The sequence below is a fragment of the Haliotis asinina genome, chromosome 5, assembly GCF_037392515.1.
Source record: "Haliotis asinina isolate JCU_RB_2024 chromosome 5, JCU_Hal_asi_v2, whole genome shotgun sequence".
Lineage (NCBI taxonomy): Eukaryota > Metazoa > Mollusca > Gastropoda > Lepetellida > Haliotidae > Haliotis > Haliotis asinina.
The window spans coordinates 11,189,697-11,215,346 of record NC_090284.1 but is presented as its reverse complement, the minus strand read 5'-3'; the positions used below and the strand labels follow the sequence as shown (position 1 = coordinate 11,215,346).

Here is a 25,650-nt window from a genome sequence, read left to right as displayed (position 1 = left end):
TTTGTCTGCAAATTTACTGGATTCTTTGTCTATGTTAAATGCTGTGTAATACTAAACTCGCTGACTTAAGGTTGCCTTCCAAATTGTCACATGAGTAGCAATAGTTGGTTTCTTTTGTGAAGTTTAATCTGATGGATTAATGATTTCTTTGACTTGTGTCAGGAAACACCCCTCTCCACTACGCAGCCTGTGGTGGGTACAAGGAGGTTGTACAAGAACTGATCAAAGCTAATGCACGAGTGGAGGTGCACAATGAAAATGGACACACACCCCTGATGGAAGCAGCCAGCGCAGGCCATGTGGAGGTAGCTCGCATCCTGCTTGACAATGGGGCTGGCATCAACACGCACTCTAATGAATTCAAGGAGAGTGCACTCACTCTAGCGTGCTACAAAGGTATTTTTGTTGGTTTGGTTGTATAAAACTGATGTTAACTTAATATCTTTTTTATCCTTTCCTGATTACTGATTTGATGGTTTCATTTTCAGTTGATTTGGGTGACCTTGAACTAATCTCAGTGGTCACCATGGCACTTTGACCACTTTTCAAACTCTTGTTAATGGGGTATATTATGCACTTTTATACCCAGTTTCTTCAAATTTGGTGACAGCCTACATAGGGGAATAACACACTCTAGTTTATTTTGGTGACCTTGACCTTTAAGGTCACGATGAAACTTTTACCGCACTTCATACTATTATCTTGATATCTCATGGACTGTTTGATGACAGCTTACATTGACACCAGTTGATTTGAGTGCATTTGACCTTATCCTCAAGATCACAACACTTTGACCATTTTTCAAACTTACGTAAACATGATTTCTCATAAAACATTGCACCCAGTGTCTTCAATTATGTTGACAGTCTACAATGGGTAATTATGCACACACCGATCATTTAAGGCATTGTATATGGGACAAAAAAAAAATAAAAAGTAGTGAGTTTGTTACAAATATTTTATTCTTCTTTAGCGTCAGTTGACATTGCCATATTAGAGGCAAACACTTGTTATTTTTATAAGAACCTACTGAAGTAATTTACAGCTGGATCAACTATATTTTTTAATTTCAGGTCACCTTGAAATGGTGAAATTCCTTCTGGAGGCGGGAGCTGACCAGGAACACAAGACGGACGAGATGCACACAGCGCTGATGGAAGCATCCATGGATGGCCATGTGGAGGTGGCCAGACTGCTGCTTGACAGTGGAGCACAGGTCAGTCACAGTATTCTGTGGACAAACCAAGTAGTGGGATCAGAATAAGTTGTTAGTATGGTTGTCATAAATGCTGGCACTGGCATTGTAATGTTTAGTCGCCATCAGTTCAGTACAGCATGTCTCTGATTTTCAAACACAGTAGGTTTATCTCCATTCTACCATGACATAAAATCAAACTTCCTTGCTCTGCGGAAGACACTGCGTGATCCGGCAAGGTGTGAGGCGAGTTAATTTCGTCTGTGAAGGGAGTGGTTGGTGCCTTTCATATTTTTTAAACATTTCAACTTAAAAAATATTCTGTCTAAAGAAAACAAACAACTGTTTATTCAATGCAATAATGTAATACCTAAGAGCTTGTTTTTATCATCCCAACTCTACACAACTAAAACCAGCCTTTTGTTTTGTTTGCCGTGATACCCTACCCCCTTGGTTACACAGTAGTGGATACCCGTGAAAATCCGGGGATAGAATAGGCCTCCAACAACCCATGCTTGCCATAAAAGGCGACTAACGGGATCAGGTGGTCAGCCTCACTGACTTTGTTGACACATGTCATCGGTTCCCAATTGTGCAGATCGATATATATAGCTGTAATATTGCTGAGTGCGGTGTAAAACTAAACTCACTCACTCACACAAGAATGGAATTGTCTGACCTACTTATTTTCTTGGAAGTAGAGTTACGCATCAGTTTGAAATGGCGGACGAGACAGTGTTTTCAGTGCGCAAATTTGAAATTTGACGTAAAAGGGGAAAATACTTGACTGGATGTCAAATCAGAACCCTCCAGAATTGAATAGATCCTTTTGTGATAGACCTACGATCCGTATCTCATAAAAAACTGTTGATTTTTACGCTCGACGAGTGTCAGTTGTGCTTTCATGTACTTGCCTCCACCCTGACATGCAGCAGAAGAGTGACAGTGCCATTTGTCAAAATTAGGATCATGATTATTTTAGAATCAATTTAGAACATTTTTACTTTGAAGTATGTACCTTGACAAAATCTTTTTGATTATTCTTGTGAATGTTTTCTCACTTACACAATGCACCTTTTTTCAGGTCAACATGCCTGCTGACAGCTTTGAGTCCCCACTTACTCTAGCTGCATGTGGAGGTCATGTGGAGCTGGCAGCTCTGCTGATTGAGCGTGGAGCTAACATTGAGGAAGTCAATGATGAGGGTTACACCCCTTTGATGGAGGCTGCACGAGAGGGACATGATGAGATGGTGGCACTCCTACTCTCTCATGGTAAGTGGCTCGTTACCAGTGTTATCAAGATTTCTTAGGTAAATATCATTACTAATTTTTTGGATTTATCTTAATTATTTACAAGCCATCTCAATATTTGAACAGAATATTACAATTGAAACAATTTTCACTGTCATTCTGAAGCTAATATCAATACTATGCAAATTTGTTTTCCCTACAGATGCTGATATTAATGCACAAACTGAAGAGACACAAGAGACAGCCTTGACCTTGGCGTGTTGCGGTGGCTTCCTGGAGGTAGCGGACTTCCTGATCAAGGCTGGTGCTGACATAGAGCTGGGATGCAGTACCCCTCTCATGGAGGCAGCTCAGGAAGGACACCTGGAGCTTGTCAAGTATCTGCTGGACCATAGTAAGTTAAACTATTTTCACAAAGTTGTCACGTATGCTTATTGTCAATTATTGTATAAGCAACATAGTTTTAAGTACTACATCTTTGAAAACTTGACATTGTCAAGGGATAATGTAAACTGAAATCATTGTCTTTGTAGAACATTCAAGGTTCAACTTGAAGTCAAATATTGTAATACACAAACACATCCTGTATCATTTACTGTCGTTTTTCAGATGCCAATGTTCATGCTCAGACTGGCACAGGAGACACGGCCCTTACATATGCCTGTGAGAATGGTCACACTGATGTTGCAGAGTTGCTTCTTGAGAGAGGAGCAGAGCTGGTGAGACTTCAGTACTAGCATCAACTGAGACTTCAGCATTTTCTACTCCAAGGGGCACTGATGTGGAGCGATTAATGTTTCTCGCCAATGGTCTAATTACGAAACCAAGCTGCAAATTGGTCAGCACCGGCTCCCTCGACTATGAAGGACAAAGGGACTGGGCTCCTGTCCACATTAGCTAAATTTCTTCACCCTAAACAGTCAGAAGGCCGGATGCCCATCATATGCTATTATTTTGAAATATCCATGGTATTCCTTGTCTGATTGTAACAAAACATCCCAGCAGTGTAGTTTTTTTTTCTGATGCCTGGATAGTATAGTGACTGATGCAATTTGATCCAATTTCTGTGTTTTTCCTTGATATTTAATCCTGTCATGTGAAAATATTATGTCTACAGGCACGCAGCAAGCCATTTGTTTCATATAACTCTGAAAGATTGCAAATTTTTATATTTAGAGGGTTTTGAGGGTTGGCCCATCTGTCATAGAAAAAATCATACATAAATTTGGGTAGCTATGGTAGCTACCCTGGTTTATTATTTATGATAATAAAAACACACAGTTGATTTATTTGAATTCGTAAACTAAAAACGACTTTGCCATTGGTTGAGACCTCTGAAAGTTTTCTTTCGTAAACAAAACTTGATTAAACCTATTTACCCAAGTACACAGCAAATGCCTGTATGTACATGTATTTGTTATTTAACAACAAAGTTCCATTGGTATCCTCAAAACAGTTTCGGCCCATAATTGTTTTCAGCATGCAACACAGAGATTACATCTTCCTAGCTGTAACTCGCGTTTGATGGTATAAACCTACACGTGTTACTTGTCGTCATTATCTTAATGGTCAGTTAATGAATTTATAACACCACTCAGATTACTCAACAAATTTGGCATTTCTCCTGTCTGGAGTAAATACTCAAAATTATAAATTAAGGTCTGTAGTAGCAAATGTATTGTATGTTATGCAATATATGCATGTAAGTGATGCAAGAGGGTTTATTGGCTGAGTTAAAAAACAAACATTGATCAAAGTATTAAATAACACACTGATTGATTAATTACTTTTATCTTCTACAGCTTATTTGTCAAAAGGCAAAGTGTGAGGATGTACTAATCTATACTGACTACACCCTGTCGTAAAGTGCGAACGTGAAAACAAAATCCTTACTTCAAAGAATTAACCATCATTGCGTTGATTGATTGATTTGTCATTATTGGTGAACTAAATTACTTAGAATGGCAGACATCATACAGTTAGTTCCCAGATGTGCTATCTTGGGTGACCAATGAAAGGTTTATCAGGTTTTCACCAAAGAGCTGAAAAGATGTCACTTTTTGGCAGATTAGACTGTTGTAAGACACATGACATAGAGCAGGATTATTTACCAGTTGCAGATGAATGGAATATCGTTCTTTTATGTGGATATTGATGGATACATTCCTGAACAAGGTAGTAACCTTACATTGTTGCTATAACATTGGTATGTTTTAAATTCATTATTTGCATTTTGTTTTAATTTATTTGCTGTAACATTCAGCATAATCTATGTGACAGAAAACACACACTAGATCGCGCATAGGGCGTGGGTGAAATAGGCAGTCTATACAATGTTTAAATGTTACAGTCATGTTGGAAATTTACTCTAAGTATAAGCAGACTGTGTGTTCTTTTATTAATTTTCAAAATCATACAAATATGACAATAAACTAATAGGGTTATGAGACAAAATATAAAGGCGTACATTGGCTTCGTTGTTTTTCCGTCCTAATAGGTTTTTTTTACCATTTCTACCACTGGCAGATGATTAACCTTCAAAGTGTTTCATTTGTTTTCATAATACATTTGTAATGAAGTAAAAATGACTTCAGTTTAGTTGATTTGTTTATAATTAAACTCTCGATTGCGCATAAGGGCTGCGCAGCAGAGGTCACGAACCAGTCACAAATTCTTGGATATCATCCGGGTACTCACAGGAGAAAAACAATAACAAAAGGAATGAGTCCACGGAAATTGCTCCACATCAGTGCCCCTTTAAACAAATATATTCTGAAAGTCTCTCCAACCCAAACATAAGCTCATGTTTAAATGTACATCAACTCTGTTTACATTTTGAACAATTTGATAAGGCATGGGCTTGCCTTTTGAGACAGTCTTCTTAATTCCTAACCTTATTACTTTGTTTTAAAACTAGCACGCAGAGGGAAAGAAGTGTACATGATCCAATGGGATTCAGGATACTATTTCTTGCACAACTGCTTAAGTATAGTTCAGTGAGGAGGAGTTGAAAATCTTGTGGTTGTGTAGCTTGTTTTGACAGCCAAAATAACAGAATCTATTCTAGTAATGTAATAGAGTTGAAGTGATAACTCTTGTGTGATGCCCATGTATTTTGTAGAAGTCTACTAACATTATTTTTAACTTACCTTACAATAGGCCCTAAGCACATTGCCTCAAGCTCCACTTAAAAGGGATTAGTCAGTCGTTGATTCCATCCCGTACACAAACATGAACTTTAATAAATCAATACATAGTATGTACCTCTAGCAATTAAAAAAACGTCTGACACTTTGCACACTTGAAGTAAGAGTGATTTTTTGATAGACAGCTCTTGCATGAGAGATCTCGTCACTGCCGTTCTTATACACTCATCAATTCACAACCTCTGACCTTTTTAAGCAGGGCTTGAGATAATATGGATAAGACTATAGTAAGGTATGTGTGTAAATATCTATCTATATATTAGATTTTAATAAAATTGGTGCCTTTTCATAGGAACATGAGTCTGAAGGGGGAAGAACTCCTCTCATGAAGGCTGCAAGAGCTGGTCACCTCTGTACTGTCAACTTCATCATTATCAAAGGTAACTTGTGATATCTGTAAAATGTTTTGTAACTTTCATCCAGTATTCATTCCACATCTGGCGACAGTGTAAATACAACAATTTTCAGTGCCAACCAATATCTTGGTATGACATCTGAAAAAGGAGGATGGTATCCTAGTGGTTAAGGTGTCATGTTGAAAACCTAGGTTCGATTCCTCACATTGGAGTAATGTGTGAAGCCCATTTTAGGTGTCCCCCCTCTGTTGTATATTGAAATGTGTAAAAGTTCCTCTCTCTGAATACAACTTGCATCCTTTCAGGATTAATGACCACTTCTTTCCCTTTAGGAGCTGATGTTAACCGTGCAACAACTACCAATGACCACACTGTGTTGTCTCTGGCCTGTGCTGGGGGCCACTTGGCTGTTGTCGAGTTGCTCCTTGCACATGGAGCTGACCCAGGACACAGACTCAAGGTTTGTTTATCAAGTCTTCATGTAGTGGTTATATGGTATATGATTCATCTTGCAGGTAATGAATACACCCATGTGAATTTCACGTTTGGTCACCTTGACATTTTATCAATCATTCTTGTAGTTTATATTGATATCAGGTTCAATTTTAAGGTCATACTCTAAAAATAAATTGTATAAATTGTTTGACCTACATTGGCGATTATGGTCACTGTGAAGTAACTTGTGAAACTTATAGGACTGTTTCAGTATTGTCTCTTTTCCTTCAAGATATTGAAGGTAAATTATTAAGATATGTTGATCCATTTTGGTGCATGACTCCCTTCTTGTATGACCTTGGTATGTTTTCAATGCTGTTTGTGTTCTGCAGGACGGATCCACGATGATCATCGAGGCTGCTAAAGGAGGCCACACTCAGGTGGTGAAGCTGCTCCTGGAGTGGCCCAACAGGGTCCTCATGGCCAACTCACCTGACCTGCCACAGATTAATGCTGCAGACTCCAACCATGAGGAAGTAAGCAAAGATCTTTCTAATGGAAGCTGTCTCACGACCTCGTATCATTTAAGTGCAGTCAGTAGCAGCATGAACCAAGATCTAGATCATTTGACGTTTGCTATGCATTTTGTAATATGATGCTTGATTCTGTGACTGTCAAAGATAGAGGTTATCTTCAAGCAAATTATGAAACAAGGATCGTCATTTTTGCCATTTATTGTTGCATTTTTATATCAAACTTTGGTAATCTTCTTAATGTTATTTTGATTCCGAGGTCTGGAAGTAGATAGTGATATGTTAAGACTTACACTTTGAAGAAATGGTGATGATATGGCTGCTTCTGTTGTTGCAAATAAAGGCCATGTATACTGATGATTTAATAATGAGTCATATATGTTCTCATGTGATTATTAAGGCTTAATAGTGACTTTATATCTGTGATAATGTGAATTGTAAACTTATGCTATCTGTTCTGTTCCAGCAACACCGTGTCCCTGTCCAAGGTCTTGCTAACATTGTCCCACCTAATGAGCCGGACTCACAACCCTCACCTGTAAACTTTACACCAAATATCCAAGGTATGTTGATGTTCTTACTATGCTTGTACATGTTTCTGTGTAGGTTTCAGTTCAAAAAGAATTTCTGAGGGACTTAAATAAGGAACCACAAATCTTACTTCGTTAGTATAAAATGCTTATAATAACCTCCAAAGCAGTTGATGCATTACTGCAGTCAGTTTGAAACTGTAGTCAATTAGAGATAATCTGATAATGATAAACAGCACATTCTTTACATTCGTTAACTGTCCACAGGAAAAAATCCTGATGTGATACGGCAGAACATGCAAAAGTCTATTGCCAAGAGATGTTTGAACGGTCAAGTGGCCGAGGCCAAAGTGGGAAAGTCAAGCAATGCTGTGATAGCAGAGAGTCTGCAACAGTTGAACCATGATGGAGCGATGCTAGCCGATCTTGCTGAGGATAAGGCATCAGAGAAGGTGGAGGCTATCATTAACAATATCATGGCCAAAGAATTAATCAATACCACTCCAGCCACCAAAGAGGAGCAGATATTGAGGAAGCAGCAGATCCTGGAGGAGCTGCAGAAAGTAGAGCGAGAGCTGCAGGAGAAGGCCCAAGCTCAGCTCCTGCTCAGTGCTCAGCAGCAGTTTGAACAGCAACAACAGCAGGTGAGACACAGGTTTACCCACTGTTAAAATGCAGGGACAGGAAAACGTGCTGCATTCATGGCATGAATAAGTATCCGGTGAAAATATTACCCTGTTCGTTAGTGGCTGCCTTGAGAAAGCTCACTGAAGTTACACATTTGAGAGCAAGACCAAGCAAGTCATGTGAGCCAGTATTGATGATTAGTACCAGGAATAGATTGTTTTGTTATGTCATCTATCAAAGCAGCTGCTCAGTAGTCATGCTGCATTTTATTGTTTATGGCTTGGTTGATTGGTTAATATGATATGCCCATGACATTGCAGTTTTATCAATCTTTTCTCATGGGATACTTTGCTTTCATGTATCATTAATGATTCTTGCAGGTGCTTGTTCAGACTGCAGCAAAAATCAAGAATGCAGCTCAGGCCAAGCAAGGGGAAAGGAAGGATGAGGGATCTAGTCAGTCTCAGGCTCTCCCTGAGGGACTGGGCTTAAGTGGGGTCTCCTCTGACATTCAGTTTGCTAATGACATTGCTGCACAACTGCCAAAGCTTCTCACAAGTGCTGATCTCTCTGTCGCCACCCAGTCTCTTCTTCCTAACTACCCTGAAGCCTTTTTACAGCCAGGGCCACAACCTCCCAACAATGGAGCATCTAACAGTATAACTGAGCAGAGACATCAAGTGGGTAAACCATCATCCCAGTCCAAAAGAAGTGGTAACACCAAAGGGTCAAGGACCAGTAAAAACCCACCAAGCACTCAGTCGTCAGCATTAAGTTCATCAGCAGAGCATAATGGAGGTGAGGAGCATGGTCTCCATAGTTGTAGTGATGCCACAGGTCAGTTCTTACAGTAATATTGCTTTTGTATTTAATGTTTGCAATTATTGCATTCCTGTCTCCTATCCTTGCTTTATGAATACTGAAAACTCTGTTGATCTTAAGTGTTTATTCCTTTTGATCAGTATTGATTAGCCACTGCTTTTGTGTAATTTTACTTTATACTACTTGAAAAACGTTCAAGGATATCATGTGCTTTCACATTAGTATAGGTATTTGGAAGAATTAAGTGTCCTTTGTCTTATTTTAAGATGCATGTATGTAATACAGAAAAATGGGTACCTTTCAGGTTTAGTCATGTGACAATGACATTCCACCTCAAAGACCACTTGGGTTATCTGGGCTAATAAATGAACTGTAGAACTCTGTTCCAACTCTTGTCTCATAGGACTATGTGAAAATGCTTAATCCAAGTTTGTGTGAATCACTTTGAAATGGATCGTTTTTATTAAAATGGACTTCTGCTAGCCTGCTTTTGTTTGATCAAATTGTACGTAGTAGCCCACTATTAGAAAAGTGAAATTATTTTAAAAAATTTAACCACTTTTTGTATACTTACGAAACATTTGAGTTGATACTTGACGTTAAGCTGAATTCATAGGTGACCCTCAGGTGGATGTTGTGACAATTAACTTTGTGAATAGTTAGTTCCCATAGCTGTGCAAAGATCCTCATTTGAATTTGAATCCCAGATTTGCATCAACCTTTGCTTGATGAAATACTCAACAAGATGATGTTACAACAAGTGTGATGTTACCAGACCAAATGACTGAGTCATCATATCTTGCTAACGTGGAATGTGTCTCAGTTTTCATCACCGGCTTGGTAAAGGCTCAATTGGTTATATTTTCATTTAGCTGGAAGATTGCTGAATGTGACAATATGACAAATGTGACAAATATTGACAGTGCTTATGGTTGCATGAAACAATAGAATCTGCATATTTGAATATATGAGGGGATTTGCCCTTTACTATGTAGAGTTCATATATAGAGTAAATAATATGTAGTTGAACATTACACACAACTCCATCACTAACCAACTATGTCCATGTACAGGGTCACAGTCTCAGGAGCAGTTCCAGCTGTCAGCCCCAGCACAAATTGCAATGGATGCTGTACAGAGACAACAGCTGCAGGTTCTTGCCCAGCAGCAACAACAGCATCAGCAGCAGCTTCCACCACATATGATCCAACAGCTGCCACAACAGCAAGACCAACTTCTCCAGCAGATGCTGCAGCAACAGAATATACAACAACAGTATGTCCAGCCGCTGCCGCAGCATGCCTTGCAACAGCTCCTACCACAGTCCAGTCTCCAGCAGCAGGTAGGCTACATTGTCCTGGCTATTCTGCCTTGTAGCAGTACTAAAATGTGCATGAAACCTAATGGGTACTCTCAGCTAGGAAAAGTCCCAAGTATCCAATACTGAAGGAGTCATTGTGAGGGTGCTTATATCGTACCCAGGCAAATATGCTGTTGATAATGGCTTAATTGGACTTCCCCAGCAACCTAGTAATGTTGAACAAATGGGTGACGTGATGAAGCATCGTCATTGTAACTTAACGTGTATTGTTGCTCCTAATTTCAAGCCATGAGTGATTTAGTGTTTTTACAGACTGACATCAAGTGCAGCATTAAATGACAAATACACTATAGGAAGTATAGGAAGATGTGTCATGTTACTGAACAATTATGCTTACTGTTATATTGGTTCTCCACAGAAGTCCTATCTGCACTTGCTTGTACAAAGTGCTCACTTATGTAAATATGTGTGTTTCAAATATACCATTATAAGTATGTGTAATGTAAATAGTATATGTCTCATGTAGAAAATGTTTGATTTTTGTTGAGAGAAAGTTGAATGTGTAAAATGGTACATAAAGTGTATAATTGTTTTCTGTACTGTTGACCCAGCAGCTGTTTACCCAACAGCAACAACAGCAGTTCCTCCAGCAACAACAGCAGGCACAACAACTTCTTCATCAGCAACTACAACAACAGCTGAAACAACAACCTGCAAATAGTAACAGCAAGCAGCAACATGTCCGGAAACAGCAACGGGTTGCTCCGAACTCAGGAGAGGAATCGGCTCAGGGGAACATGCCAATACTGGGCTCACCACCACCATCTACCCCAATGACTCCCAACCCCTCTCCTGCCTCCCCTCAAAGCCTGACTCCCTTGTACCCCTCAGTGGAAGTGGATGTTGATGCTGTGACAGAAAGTAATCATGACACTGCTCTTACTCTGGCCTGTGCAGGTGGACATGCGGAACTTGTCAGTTTGTTGCTGTCCAAGGGATCAGACATCGAACATAGGGACAAGAAAGGTGGGTAACTCTTGGATCCTTGTTTCATTCCACATCCTTACCTGAAAGGAATACTGTATGGTACATGTAAGAAGGGCCATCCTTCCTTAAGCTGTGAACATGAAACCTCACCCTCACCCTGCCAGGATATATACTTTGTGTAAATATGTTCCTTTACTCCCAAAAGGGGATGTGGTCAGTGTGTTGTCCAGCCATTGTCATTTTGTTTCCGAAACATTATTTTAAAAAAAAACACAACACATTCAATATGTATTCAACAAATTTTGCATACATCAAACAGAATCTGAAAGTGATGCCTTTTGCTATATACAGATTTTTGGCTTTTATTTTTCCAAATTGTCATGAAAACAAGTTTACATAGTCTCAAAAAGTAATGGTATTCATTTCAAGAGCATAAATGGAAAATTGCTCAATGTGTATCAATACAATTTGTCAGATGTATGAGGCAGGGAAGAGCATTTTGCTCTTTGCAGACTTTGGGCATTATAATATTTGTGGGTTTCCATGGAAACAATTTGGACTTGAAAAATCAAGTCATACTTTAGGTAATTGTCAGTTGTTCGTCGTTTCGACTTAGTGGTTGCAAGGGTGATTTGCAATGTTCTAATGACTCCTGTTCGTTGGCCATCATGGGTTTTATTTTCATCACGAAGATACTCCCCTGTATTTGTATAGCAATAGTTATTTGTCTATTGTGTTTTGACTGATGTTCCTATGTGGCAGGGTTCACCCCTCTGATCCTGGCTGCCACTGCTGGTCATGTGGATGTGGTAGAGATCCTGCTGGACCATGGTGCTGACATCGAGGCTCAGTCAGAGAGAACAAAGGACACGCCCCTTTCCCTTGCCTGCTCAGGAGGCAGATATGAGGTAACGTCTTCACGTTAGGCAGAGCTTGAAACTAATGGGTTACATTAATGTTTGCTGCTTCTGTTGGTGGTGTTACCATATATAGACCCGATAAATGTTGACATATGAACTTTACGACATGACGATGATCCTTTTACTTTCATTTTTTGACAGCATATTATACTAATCATTACCAAATTAAAAAAAGAAATGTTAGTGATATATTGGACCAATAACTGTTCCAGAAAATGGTGCAGTTTGAAACATTGTGTATCCAACAGTTATCAAGAGCATTCGTACTCAACAGAATCAAATCTAGTGTGGGATTTTACAAATACCACACAGAGACTGTTGCAAGGCAATATTTGGAAATATATGGTAAACCTTGTCTCCAGGTTGTGGAGTTGCTGTTAGCCCGAGGAGCCAACAAGGAGCATCGTAATGTGTCAGACTACACTCCACTCAGCCTGGCTGCATCTGGAGGCTATGTTAACATCATCAAGCTCCTCCTGTCTCACGGGGCAGAAATAAACTCAAGGTATGTGGATTCTAGATGATAACCTTAGTATCAGTGAGAAAAGGGTTGAGCTAGCGGTGATGTTATTATTATGCAAAGAAATATGATGACTTCAAACATTTACACAAAATGAACTTCCTAGAGATATTTGATATAACTGTAAATGAAGGTGTAAATTATGTATTGTTAACATACAGAGACTTCAGTGATTTGGATTGTATTCCTTTATACTTTGTAAAATCCACATATTCTTTGCAGAACTGGGAGCAAACTGGGCATTTCTCCCTTAATGTTGGCAGCCATGAATGGGCACACAGCTGCAGTCAAGTTGTTGCTGGATATGGGCAGCGACATCAACGCTCAGGTACTGGCAGTAGTGAAACACCTTAATCAGAATAACCTGTGTCCTTCACAGACCCTTTGTACTGGGATTTTTTAACCAGTATTTTGTCTCAAGTTGTGTCTACTAACAAAAATGGAGTTTCAACTTGAAGATTACTTGTTTTTTCCATTGCAGATTGAGACGAATAGAAACACAGCATTGACACTGGCATGCTTTCAGGGAAGACATGAGGTTGTCAGCTTGCTTGTTGACAGAAAAGCTAACATTGAGCACAGGGCTAAGGTGAGATACTTGTTTTAAGTAGATTCCAAGCGCTTTTTTATACACTTAATTTACATTAGCTATACAGATGCCTAATTAGAAGTTGAATGGTAGATATCATCAACGAGTAACATGATGTTTAATATTTGTAACAATTCCCTGTTGGTTAGTTTTAATTCCTGTTTGTGATATTCCAGACTGGTCTGACACCACTGATGGAGGCTGCGTCTGGTGGCTATGTGGAGGTTGGGAGAGTCCTGCTAGAGAGAGGAGCTGATGTCAACGCCCCACCTGTACCCTCTTCTAGAGATACCGCCCTCACCATTGCAGCTGACAAGGGGCACTACCGGTTTGTGGAACTGCTTCTGCACAGGGGTGCGGCTGTTGATGTCAAGAACAAGAAGGGAAACTCACCTCTGTGGTTGGCTTGCAATGGTAAGGACAGGTGGTTCTTGAAGCTGCTTATGATAATTGGTGCTAAAGCTGGTGAAAAATATTGTAAGCAAATTACATAATATTGTGTTATTCATGGAGCCAAAAACTTGACTTTGTCCATTCTCTGGCTTTTGAAATTTCGGGTCAGTAACCCACGCTTGTCAAGAGTGGCAAATAATCAACCAGAATGATCCAGCTCAGTATTCTGGTAGATACATACTATCATATCCTAATTACACAAACCCATGCATACAGTGTTTGTCACATGATAGTCTAGTCCCATTAAGTGGAAGTCAGTTTATAGTCTAGTCCCAGTAACACTTGAAAACAACCAGCAATTCATTCATTCTTCCTACAGGGGGTCATCTGGATGTGGTACAGTTGTTGGTGACATCGGCAGCTGATATTGACAGTCAGGACAATCGCAAGGTATCTTGCTTAATGGCTGCATTTCGAAAAGGCCACATCAAAGTGGTGAAGTGGATGGTGAAGCATGTCAGTCAGTTTCCCTCTGACCAGGAACTACAGCGCTACATCGCTACAGTCACGGATAAGGTAAGGATGATAGGGAATGACACAGACTTTAGAGTGTACAGATTTCAAACCTTGATGTGAGTGTATTTATCTAAAAGTATTTAAAATAGGTCCTCTTACACAGAATACTGTTGCAGTACCAAGGTTAATGCTATTCCCATGTTTCACACATTTACATCTTTAAATTTAAATACACGAGTTTTTACATTTACATTCACAGCTAAGATTATTTTGTGTAATGGAGCTCAGGCTGGATCAGTAGCCTTGTGGTTATTTTATTTAAACATAATGGCGAAAGCCCTGGCTTAATCCAAACAGGCCGATGGGGTAGCCTAGTGGTCAGTATGTTCGCTTGTCATGCTGAAAACCCATGTTCGATTGCCCACATGGATATAGTATATGAGGCCCATTTCTGGTGTCCCCTGCTGGAACATTGCTGGAATATTGTTAAAAGCAGTGTAAACTAGCCCTCTCGCTCGCCTACTCACTCACTCTCTTAGTCCAAACATACCTACCATGCTTTTATGGTGTCACCTACTAAAATATTGCCGAAAGTTATGTAAATCCAACTCACTCGAATAGTTCAGAATAGTTCAGTACTCCGGTACCTTGTAAACATTTCTATTTGGAGCAGCTGGAATGAGGATAGACAGTTATGCTTGCCATGTGGAAGGTTGATTTTTATGGAGCCAGGTAAATTGTAGGCAATAGTGATACAGCAGATGATGATCTGAAACACATTACTAGGAAATGCATGAGAAGGTTTCTGTTACTATTGTGTTAGAGACATGTGTTTTTTACTCCAAGGAGCTGCAGAAGAAGTGTCAACAGTGTATGGAGATCATTGTGAATGCAAAAGACCGTCAGGCAGCAGAGGCCAACAAGAACGCAACCATCTTACTGGAAGAGATTGACAAGGAGAGGCAGGTGGAAGAGAACAAAAAAGCTCAGGCAGCCAAGAAACGAGAACGCAGAAGAAAGAAAAGGAAAGAGAAAATGGAAAAGGACAAGGAAAAGGACTCCAGGTTTGTTAAGAAGATAATAAAGGCCATATTAGACTGATGAAGAGTTAAAATACTTATGGAATGTAGTCTTTGTTATATTTTATCGGCACCATTTTTCAGAAAGGTTTTGCCATTACATGGATGGGCACACAAAAACCACATTTAAACAGATCTTAGAATGGTTAATTAATATGTCAGAATCGATGAAGCAGATTTCCATAAGCAACCCCTGGAATATTAAAATAATACTCTATTTTGCAGCAGTAAGAACTCCTCCCCAGAACCCGAGAGTGTGGAGACTGAGGAGATTCCTCTGGAGAAGGAAGAAGAAGAGGAAGAAGAGATACCCTTGGAACCACCATCAGCAACAACAACCTCCACTATCGGTAAGGAAACTGACTCTGTAACATAGCACTTTGGGCAATCTTTGAAATTATACACATGCAGAAAAGTTAAGCACCACTATTTTCATAGTGTCTTGATTTCACCACTGAAGATCAGAAATACAAACTATAAATGTTTATGACTGAAATAGCCTTCCATAGATTCTTGAACCTAAGGTTGTCAAGATATGACAAGGACAACATTCTGCATGTTCAACTCCATTTCCCTACCGTCTGAATCTTGAAAATCAAGTTTCACACACTTAGTTTCACTGGTCTGTAGTGAGATTCTTTTTTCACTTTAGAGTTAGAAAATCAGTTCATGGTGAGGAGAATGTTAACTACCGCTGAGAGATGGCAGGTGAAAGGCATGAAAAATGCTGACATGTCATGCAGGGCCATTGCAAGGCAAATGGGTTGTCTTCACAGCATCATCACCCATTTAGTTGCCAAACATAATCAAACCAATGATGTCAATGACAGGCATAGATCTAGTTACAATTGAGCATCCAAAGTAGCACAAAAATAGTGAGTGGTGCTTAACTTTTGTGCGTGTGTATATATTTGACTTAAATTTGCATAATTTTGCCTGATTTTTATACTTATTTTAGAAATACTACTATCATAATTATTACCCATTGCATTCATAACAGTAAGCCATTTTATGGCTGAAGAATGGGTATCTCCTTGGATTATGCTTGTGCTAGATTTCCTAGGTTCAGTTTATACAATGATGCTTTTAATGTAGATGTGGAATTGGTCAGTGCAATATTTTATGTTTTGTCACAGGAACAACACTGACATCAAACACAGAACCCAAGAACAGTCGCAAAAACGGAACTCTGGTCCCAAGCTCCAGCACAATGGAGTCCCGCAAGAACAAGCGCAACAAGAGTCGTCAAGAGCGTGAGAGAGAGACTCCACCTGAGTCAGCTGAACCACGAGTTCCTATTGTCACCCCTACCATTGCATGTCTGGTTACCAGCATTATGACTACCACTGTTACGACCACTACAAGCCGAGTGAACATAACATTGGGAAGGCAGGCACATGCTGGGCACCACCGAGATAGAGATCGGGATAGAGAGGGACGGAGGAAGAAGAATAACAACAACAACCAGGATCTGGTGATAAAGTCAGCAGGTTCATTGCAATGTTAGTACCCTTTCTCTTTTTTCACGAAATAGGTGACTATTCGGGTGGTCAGGCTTGCTGACTTGGTTGAAACATGTCATTGGTTCCCAGTTGTGTAGATCGATGCTCATGCTGTTGATCACGGAATAGCCAGGTCCAGACTCAATAATTTACAGACCACCGCTGTATAGCTGGAATATTACTGAGTGTGACAAAAACTCACTCACTCTCTCTTTTTTCAGGGTGAAAATTTCTGTTGATATTTTTTAAAAACTGTTTAACATTAAGTTTCTGTTTTTCTTTCCTTGTTAAAATAATGTTAACGGATTGGTAGATTATAACTTCTGCTGAAATAGATATTCATTGTTTGTTGTGTTTCCCCTGTGTCTTATGCTCTTTAGATATGAAAAGTCATGTGTAATCAGTGTGAAGAATATCTGGTTTCAGTATCCACATTTCCACATTTTGCAGTTCACTCACCAGGGATAGGGGATCTGGATGATTTCGGGTCTGTGCCAAAGATATCTGAAAAGGAGATTGAAAAACTGACTAAGACAAAGAACAATGTGTAAGTACTTCTTTCTTAATGTCTTTTATGGTGTCCATCCATATATTAGGTGTATGTAATCAAATCATTGGGCAGGGGTTGTTTTCTGTACAGTGTGTAACCTACTGAGGGTGCATATATGCACTATGCCACTTATTTACCCATCTCCAACACATGTAACTGGGATATAGGATTATATTGATGACGCAGCCGCTCGCTCATTCACAATACTGCAACGTAATGGAAAACATTTGACAGGTACCTGTGGGCAAGTCACCTAATCTGAAAAAAACAACTGTGGGTGTATGTGCCAGTTGTATCATTTGTGTATGCCAGAAAACTATTCTCATGGTTTGGATACTTGATATGCCCAAGTTCCCAAGTTTCAATGTGTTTCTGGAGTTGACTTGTGCACAAGGGTTCCAACAGAGTAGTAAACATTTCTCACTCACAACCACAGTAGCAAGTCCTTAAGGACTGAGAGACTGGAAGTATATCTGTGTGTTTGATATGAGTGTGGATAATTTCAGGCAACAGCCATCTCCTCTGACAAGCAAGGAAAACCTTGGTCACCACCATGAGAAGCCCTCAGCAGCAGACATGTCCCCCAACACCTTGTCCTTGAAATCTACACCTGTCATTGCAAGTCCCAAGCGGGGACAGAAGAAGGAGGAGGGCTGGAAGGAGGTCATGAGAAAGTAAGTTTTAGACATTACGTTTATCATTTAAATTGCTAGAAGTTATTTATTTATTTTTTTATTTTTTTGACTACAAGACAAGAACAGACACTGTTGCTATAAATATTGTTTTGACTGTAAGGTTTCCTGCTTTTGGATAAACAGTATACAATACACAGATAAATCAAACCTATAAACGTATGTAATCATACATTTAAATATCAGATCAATGGGAATGCATGTCCTATGACTGTCTAACTATAGATTAGACAATCATGTTTGTGCAAGTTGTATTGATTCAGAATTTAGTTCATATATATATATATGCATCACCAGTTTGTTACCCATTTCAGATCCAAGAAGGTGTCAGTTCCTTCCAATGCCATCAGTCGTGTGATAGGCCGAGGTGGTTGCAACATCAATGCGATCCGGGAGGTGTCCGGAGCCCACGTAGAGGTGGAGAAGCCTAAAGGCTCCGGGGAAAGAGTTATAACAATCAAGTAAGTCATTGATGCTTTTTGTTCCTAAACAACTGCATTTTGTTAGCTAATTTTTCTTCTTTACAAACAGATCTACATCAGTACATGAGGTGGGAGTGTGATATTGGTTTGAGCTCCTGTCTGTCACAGATGATAGGTACAGATTTCCTGCAAAACCATAATAGATAGGGAAATTAAATTTTTTTATGTGTCGTCAGGACATTAATGCCTTGATAGATTTAGAAAATATGTTAGAATTTGTTTGAGAGTTACAGACCTTGTCATGTGTTTCTTGACTTAGTACAGTGTATCCTGATTAAGGATAGATTTTCTCAGAAAATGTGGTTGAATGAATACCTTGATGGAGTTGGAAAACAGAAATCGTGTTACAATTGTTTACAGAGTTATGGCCCATGTCATGCGTTTCTTGACTCGGTGCATGCTATCCGCTATGAGAACATGTTTGCTCATTTAACATATTTTTCCTTATCCTGACTCATGCTCATTTGCTTATCTCCTCCCTCTATGCTAAGATAGTGGAACACTTGAAAGCCCTGAAGTTCCCTTCTTAAGAAACAGAAGTTCAATCACAGGAAGCCTCCCCATTTCCCGCCACAGCGGTCGCATGACCGTCCCTGTTTGCAACTCTCTCCTCCCCCCTCGCCCAGTGAGACGGTTCGAGTCAACTTGAGTCTGCATATGGCATTGAATATCCTTTTATAATTTGGTCCTTTACACAAAATTTAGCGGTATACAGCTTTGGTCTGTATTAATTGTCATTATGATATAAAATGGTGGATGAATTTACACATTTATCCCCTAGGCATGTAATGCAGGGGGGGAAATAGTCAACGCCTTGAGTTGTATGTCCGTCCAATGGTCTGTAGCCAGTTTCTTTCCTTAGCATAACTCAAAATCTGTTCAATATTTATAGGCAAAAATCAGTACATGTCAGAAAATGAACCTATGGTTATGCCTTTTGCTATTTACAGATTTTGGCATTCTTAATATTTTTTGTTTTCCTGTGTAAACATTTTGGTCTTAATCTAATGGGAGAGGTGGGCTTCGTTTCTAGAGCACAACTCTAAAACCATTCAGTAGTTTTTTCAAAACTTGGTAGATATATCCTAAAGTGGTGCCTTTTGGCTATTTTGGTTTTTGTGATTTATTATTTTCTCGATTTCAATGGAAATTTTTCAACTTTATCTCAAAAGTGAGAGGTGTGTTTCGTTTCCCGAGCATAGCTGAAAAAAACTTCTTAATATCTGGCAGACCCAAGATAGCATTTTGCTATTTACAGATATTTGTAACTTATCGTTTTCTGGGTTTCCATGGAAACAATTCGAACTTAGTCTCAAAAAAGGTAGGGAAGGGCTTCGTTTCAGGAGCAGAACTCAAAACGTTCTTCATATCTTTCATTAGATCTTGGCAGATATATGAAACAGATCTTGAAGTGGTGCCATTTGCTATTTACAGTTTTTTGTTGTTTTTATTTTTCCTGGTTCCCATTGAAACAATTCGGAGTTAGTCTAAAAAACTTCAAGTAACTGTCAGATGTTTTGTACTTTCAAATATGTGGTTGCCAAGGGATATGTCATCTTCTATGACGCTTGTTATCAAGAGTGATGATTATGCTGTACTTGTAAAGGAGTTACTTGTACATGAAGAAGGGACACAACTCATGATGAAGATACAGTCATCCCTGGCAATAATGAGCTTCACGATACCGCGGATTCGGTTAAACCACAGGGTAATCCGTGGCTCCCATGAAAAGGTTGTACTGCGATCACACCCCTTCACGAAATCGAAAATAGCTCATCAACAAATCCGTTGCTGCGCTCTTATAACTTACGTAAACTATTGAAATTCAGTGCTGTTGGCAACTGACAGTGTTTATCGGACATATCCATTGTGTATCACATGCTTAAAACATGCAGGGTTTTCTCAATAATAATTGTATCAACATCTTAGCCGTAACTTATGAAAGACAAGGCATGCTATCAGTCGAGTTATGACAAGTACTTTCAATGTTTGCTGTGATGCAACACACTGCGCTTTAGCGCGGTAAGACACAGTCATCCCAGGATGTATGGTGTCAGAAACCATGTTTTATTTGATTAAATTCAATCCCAATTTTATTTATTACCTATTCGTGAGGGTCCGTTTTTCGCACCTACCCCGATAGCACCAATTTCACATTATTCTTAGCAGTCACCAACAGATTCCAGGCAAAATTTTGTTTTTTACAATCGAAGTTGCAAGTATCGCGGGAAGTCAGTGGTGACTTGTCAAACTGTTTCCTACGTAAATTGTATCAAGTCAAGTAACGGCCTGTGTTCATTGTTATGTTAAAAATGTTTGCAGAAAACTTGCATTATATACTAGCCAGATAGCAAACTAAAATAATCTGTTACAATAACAGCTTAATATGTAAAATATTCTGATAATGGAATAGAAGTTCTTTGATGTAATATTATCGGATCGTTTTTACCTGAATCACCAGTACATTAGACCAAAACATCTGTGCACAGCTGATCGCTATTTTCGGCTTAGTTGAATTACAAGAAAGACGTATATTCGCGTGAATATACGTCTTTGATAACAGGTAGTGATTTTTTATTGCAAAGTTTCCCGTACATATATATATTTTCATTTTCAAGTTTGTTTATTTTCACCTTCAATGATACGATATATTTTTACTGGACCCATTTCACGAAACAGCAGTTTTGTTATGTCCTTGGAATATACGATCTAACTTGGCATTTGTTCCACATTATGTAATAGGTAACTATAGGTACTATAGGTACTTTCATAAAGGAAGTTGGAGGAAGAAACTAGTATATCTAAAATCATGCTCTTTATCATCTGACTTGTTGAGACCAACATGCTCTGAAGGGTGAAATGGGTAAGAGTCCATGCGCATGTCTTGAACAGATTGACAGGAATGATTATGACCTGCTACTCGCAATGAAGATACTTGTACATGTGAGGGGTCACAACTTGTCTTGACACGAATCTTGACATACAGTTGCATGAGACACTAGCAAGATGCTAGCTGGTATATATATCATCACATTCCAGTCAACGATCACTTCACAAAAAGAGAAGTTCGACTGGATGTTATTCCCCTGTTTCATGGATGAATATTGGAAGAAGAGGACCATATTACCACCGTTATAGTTCCCAAAGGTGGGAGAGTACTGGACATGCTCATATGGCAGCAAATGAATCCATTGTGGTCTGACCCAACACCGATTCCATTGGAGTCTGTAAGCAAATAAGCATGAGTCAAGATAAGGGAAAATATGTGATTTTCTAAATAAAATTGATATTTTATACTTATCCTGACTCATGACGTCAATCCCTCCCAACTGCGCACTCAGACACATTCGATTCCCAGCGATTTTCGTGTCAGGCTTATGGACTTAAGAGGGAGTGACAAACAGGGCTGATTATGTAACCAATGTGGCGGGAAACAGAGAGGCTTCCTGTGGGTGAGTGTGATTGTACGTCCACTTCTAAAGAAGGGAACTATAAGGAATTTCAAGTGTTTCACTATCTTCTCATAGAGGAAGGAGAATAGGCGAGTAAGCATGAGTCATGATAAATGTAAAACATCAATTTTATTCAGAAAATTATGTTTGAGTCTTGTTATTCGTAGGATGAATGAATATTTGTCAAAAGAGGAACAGAACATTTTGAGAGGGGATATTGATGACTGAATATTTGTACTGTTTGTCCATGAAGTTTTTCCGTTCGTAATGATGTTATTCTTGCATACTGTTTAAAAAAAATACAAGATTTTAAGATTAAGATTTTCCTTAACTCTTTTTAGTTTGTTTTTGTGACATCCATCTTGTAATATTGTGTGTGGCCTGATTTTGTCACAGTGGTGAAATATCATAGGTCTAGAATGAGTCTGTTCCTGTAATGTTATTACTTTTGCAAGAAGTGCTGTAGCCTGCATACTTATAGAGCTATATAGCACAAACATGCTGTATTCAAGTAAGACTCTAATCCATTTTCTTTTCTTTGCACAGGGGGTCTGCAGAGGCAACTCGTCAAGCTAATGCTCTGATCATGGCCTTAGTGCAGGATCCAGACAAAGAACTAACAGAAATACTGGCAAAAAATAAGCCTAAAGCTCCGTCAACAGTCACCATTGCTGACTTTGCCATAGGAACATTTAATGCTGCAAATTTGTCAAATTCTGCTAGTTCCACATCGTCTGGTTCAGGTAGTTTGTCGACCAAGTCCCCTGCCAACAGTACCAAGTCCTCCAGCACTCGTCAGTCTTCATCTGGTCCGGGCAATAACAGCTCATCTGGGAAGTCATCAATGTCACAATCTATGGTGTGGCAGGGCTCTGGAACTACCCAACCTGTTCCCTCATCCCCAAGACGCAGCCCTCAAAAACAGATTTCCTCCAGTCACTCTGGGTCTCCTGCACCAAACCATCACAGCGTGGAGAAAACTGCTTCTCGTCAGCTGTTCCCGTCAGACAGGAGGAGTTCGACATCTCCAGTGGTCACTTTCACCAACTCCTCCACAGTCTCCTACAGCTCCTCCTCCACAGCAGTTAAAGTTGTTCCGTCAAGTGCTAATTCCACTCGTGGAAGGCCCGACAACAGAGATCAGGTCATCACCAAATCTGCTCCGAAGCCTGTTACTGGTCCTGTTAAACTTCTCACTCGACAGGCTCAACCAAAACCAGACCCCCAACCTCTGCCAATTGTTGCAAGCCATGGGACTGGAAATAATGTACCTAATGTTGGGCAGCAGGCTACACCTTCCCCAGGGTCCTCCACCCCTGGAGAATACTTGCCTTTCAACAATTTATTCAGTAATTATGGTGCCCAGATCCTGGGCAAGAAGGATGATAGTACTGATAAGATGAACTTTGCCAGTGTAGCTGCTGCAGGAGTGGTATCTACACTTTCGAGTCCTCTGTCTAATGTCAATGTTGCCTCTGCTCTCAGTGGCGAGAGTCACAAAGTTGACCCCAGCCTACAGGCAAAGGCTCCAGGATATAAACCAGGCAGAACAGGTTCTCCTCAGTTTCGTCAAGATATGGAACAAAGCAAGAATCCAGGTTTTAAAAATTTTCACCTTCCAGTTCAAGCAATGCAAGGAGGCATGGGCGAACTTGATATGACACGAGCACCAGGTTTCCGAGGAAACATGCCACCTTCAGGGATGTCCCCTCGGTCTAGCACCTCCACACCAAGTGGACTCTCTCCTCGCAGCCAGACAGGCACACCCCTTGACTCCAGTCAACATTCTATCTCTTCTCTCTCTAGTCAAAAGGAAGAATACAGTATGCCAAATCAGCCAATGACACTCCCTGAGATTAAGAGCACTTTGAACCCTAATGCTCCTGATTTCCAAATCTCCTCCACCAACATGAACCAGATGGTAAATGGCCTGCCAGGTGGCATCGGCCAGGAACTTCATCCACTGCCACCAAGTGCACTGCAGGCTCTCCACCAACAGCTCCTCAATGCCCAGCAGTTGCTTAACTTCTCCAACATGCCTCAAGGCAACTTCCCCATCCCGAACGAGCTCCAGATGCTGCAGCAACTCAGCTCAGTTGGTAACCAGATACCCAACCCTATGGGAAATCAGATGAATAGCCAGATGCCCAACCCCATGTCCAATCAAATGAATAACCAAATGCCAAACCAGATTCCAAGCCAGATAGGCAGAGATCATCTCGGTGGTCAGATGGGCAACAACCAGCTTGGTCAGATGGGAAACCAAATGTCTCAAGGAGGGGGTCAGAATCAACCAGTTGGTCCTCCAGGTCCGAATGGACAGAATCCAGGGTTCCTGCCCCAGATGATATCTCGCACCCTCTCCCCAATGCCACCACATGCTCGCCCAAACAGTGCTCCATCTATGGCTGGCATGTCTCAAGGTAATTGATAGACTCAGTGCTTTCACATTTATGGTCTTAAAGTTCATGGAAATTGTTTCTTCACTCTCTATTAAGTTTGTAAGGATTTTTGTGGCAGTGGAGTATGTTTGTGCACCTTTGTTTGTGCAAATGTTCCTGTGATGTGCAAACAAGTAAATCCAGATCAGTTTGCCATAGCTACCTCATTCAGTACAGTAAAACCCATTTCTTGTGCCCTACCACAGTGATATGACTGATAAGATATGACATATTGATAATAGTGTCATTCAATACTTTTTGTGGATGCACCTCTGTAAGTATTACCAGATTTAGTTTTAGACACCATGAAAGTAAAACTTTTGTACATTTTCTAACTTCCAGTAGAGAGTGGTTCCCCTGGTCCTATTGGTCCCCCTCGAGGTACTTCACCCATGCCAATAGGCACCCCACCGCTACCAGACACTGTGAAGAACAGTATGGATGACCGGAGGGTGCCACGACCTATTGGGGGAGAACGGAGTCATCGCAAAGCTCCTGGTGCAGGTCCTGGGAATATTGGACCTGTCGGGGACTTTAGCAAGCTCTGGGGCCTCAACTCTGCAATATCTGGTGAGTATTGGGACTGGTTGTGAGTCAGCCAGTATGGTGTGACAACATGAAGTGAAATGACACTGCATAAAAAAGAAAACTTGAATTGGTTAAAGCATTCGATAATTTTACAGAGCATGCATATGCAACTTGACCTATGTTTGTTTTTCAGAGCTGAACTCTGACTGGGCACCAAGCACTTCACCCATGATGACCAGTGCATCCATGCAAGCCTCTGTGAGGACATCATCTGTGATAACGGGGGGAAACATGGCTTACACTCGGGAAGGAGATGGTTCCTCAGCAGAGCCAACTCAAGATCCCAGCTCGTTTCCTGAAGGCCTCTCAATAGAGGCAGCAGTGGAACAAAATTTTGTGGTGGGTATTTTGTGCTATCATTCTTCAGCGTGACCTCAATCTTTCAAAACCAGCCTTATTTGGAAATAAGTTTGTTAATGACTTAAAAAGAATTTTGTAGACGGACCATTTGACTGATGGCTCAAAACATTATACAAAATCCAACAAATGTCTCTTCTGATAATGAAACAGAAGGCAACATGAAATAGCAAACTGAAGACATGTATGTTTGTTTTCAAAAGCTGGAAAACAGTTAACTGGTCCTTATGTAAATTATTAAGTATTGTCGAACTTGTTTTGTACTTCAAAAGCATCCAGTGAAATGTATAGTGTGTTTGTGTTG

The 25,650-nt window shown here is 40.0% G+C and overlaps 1 protein-coding gene across 7 annotated transcripts in view; it reads left to right on the top strand.

Annotated features, from left to right (window-relative positions):
• LOC137285025 (ankyrin repeat domain-containing protein 17-like) overlaps positions 1-25,650 on the top strand; it is a 40,435-nt gene that overhangs the window by 13,151 nt on the left and 1,634 nt on the right. For 2 of the 7 annotated variants that reach the window (XM_067817192.1, XM_067817194.1), the window contains exons 6-33: positions 163-396; positions 1,074-1,216; positions 2,280-2,469; positions 2,651-2,842; positions 3,058-3,167; positions 5,947-6,034; positions 6,343-6,470; positions 6,838-6,981; positions 7,445-7,541; positions 7,776-8,152; positions 8,516-8,972; positions 10,031-10,299; positions 10,890-11,304; positions 12,028-12,173; positions 12,548-12,690; positions 12,928-13,033; positions 13,187-13,294; positions 13,471-13,708; positions 14,067-14,263; positions 15,050-15,267; positions 15,508-15,632; positions 16,419-16,784; positions 17,235-17,331; positions 17,841-18,008; positions 18,341-18,487; positions 22,507-24,383; positions 24,744-24,971; positions 25,123-25,328. In XM_067817192.1, the coding sequence (XP_067673293.1) occupies positions 163-396; positions 1,074-1,216; positions 2,280-2,469; positions 2,651-2,842; positions 3,058-3,167; positions 5,947-6,034; positions 6,343-6,470; positions 6,838-6,981; positions 7,445-7,541; positions 7,776-8,152; positions 8,516-8,972; positions 10,031-10,299; positions 10,890-11,304; positions 12,028-12,173; positions 12,548-12,690; positions 12,928-13,033; positions 13,187-13,294; positions 13,471-13,708; positions 14,067-14,263; positions 15,050-15,267; positions 15,508-15,632; positions 16,419-16,784; positions 17,235-17,331; positions 17,841-18,008; positions 18,341-18,487; positions 22,507-24,383; positions 24,744-24,971; positions 25,123-25,328 (7,214 nt within the window). The remainder of the gene's footprint in view (positions 1-162; positions 397-1,073; positions 1,217-2,279; positions 2,470-2,650; positions 2,843-3,057; positions 3,168-5,946; positions 6,035-6,342; positions 6,471-6,837; positions 6,982-7,444; positions 7,542-7,775; positions 8,153-8,515; positions 8,973-10,030; positions 10,300-10,889; positions 11,305-12,027; positions 12,174-12,547; positions 12,691-12,927; positions 13,034-13,186; positions 13,295-13,470; positions 13,709-14,066; positions 14,264-15,049; positions 15,268-15,507; positions 15,633-16,418; positions 16,785-17,234; positions 17,332-17,840; positions 18,009-18,340; positions 18,488-22,506; positions 24,384-24,743; positions 24,972-25,122; positions 25,329-25,650) is intronic. The other 5 variants (XM_067817198.1, XM_067817197.1, XM_067817196.1 and 2 more) reach the window with 5 other exon arrangements.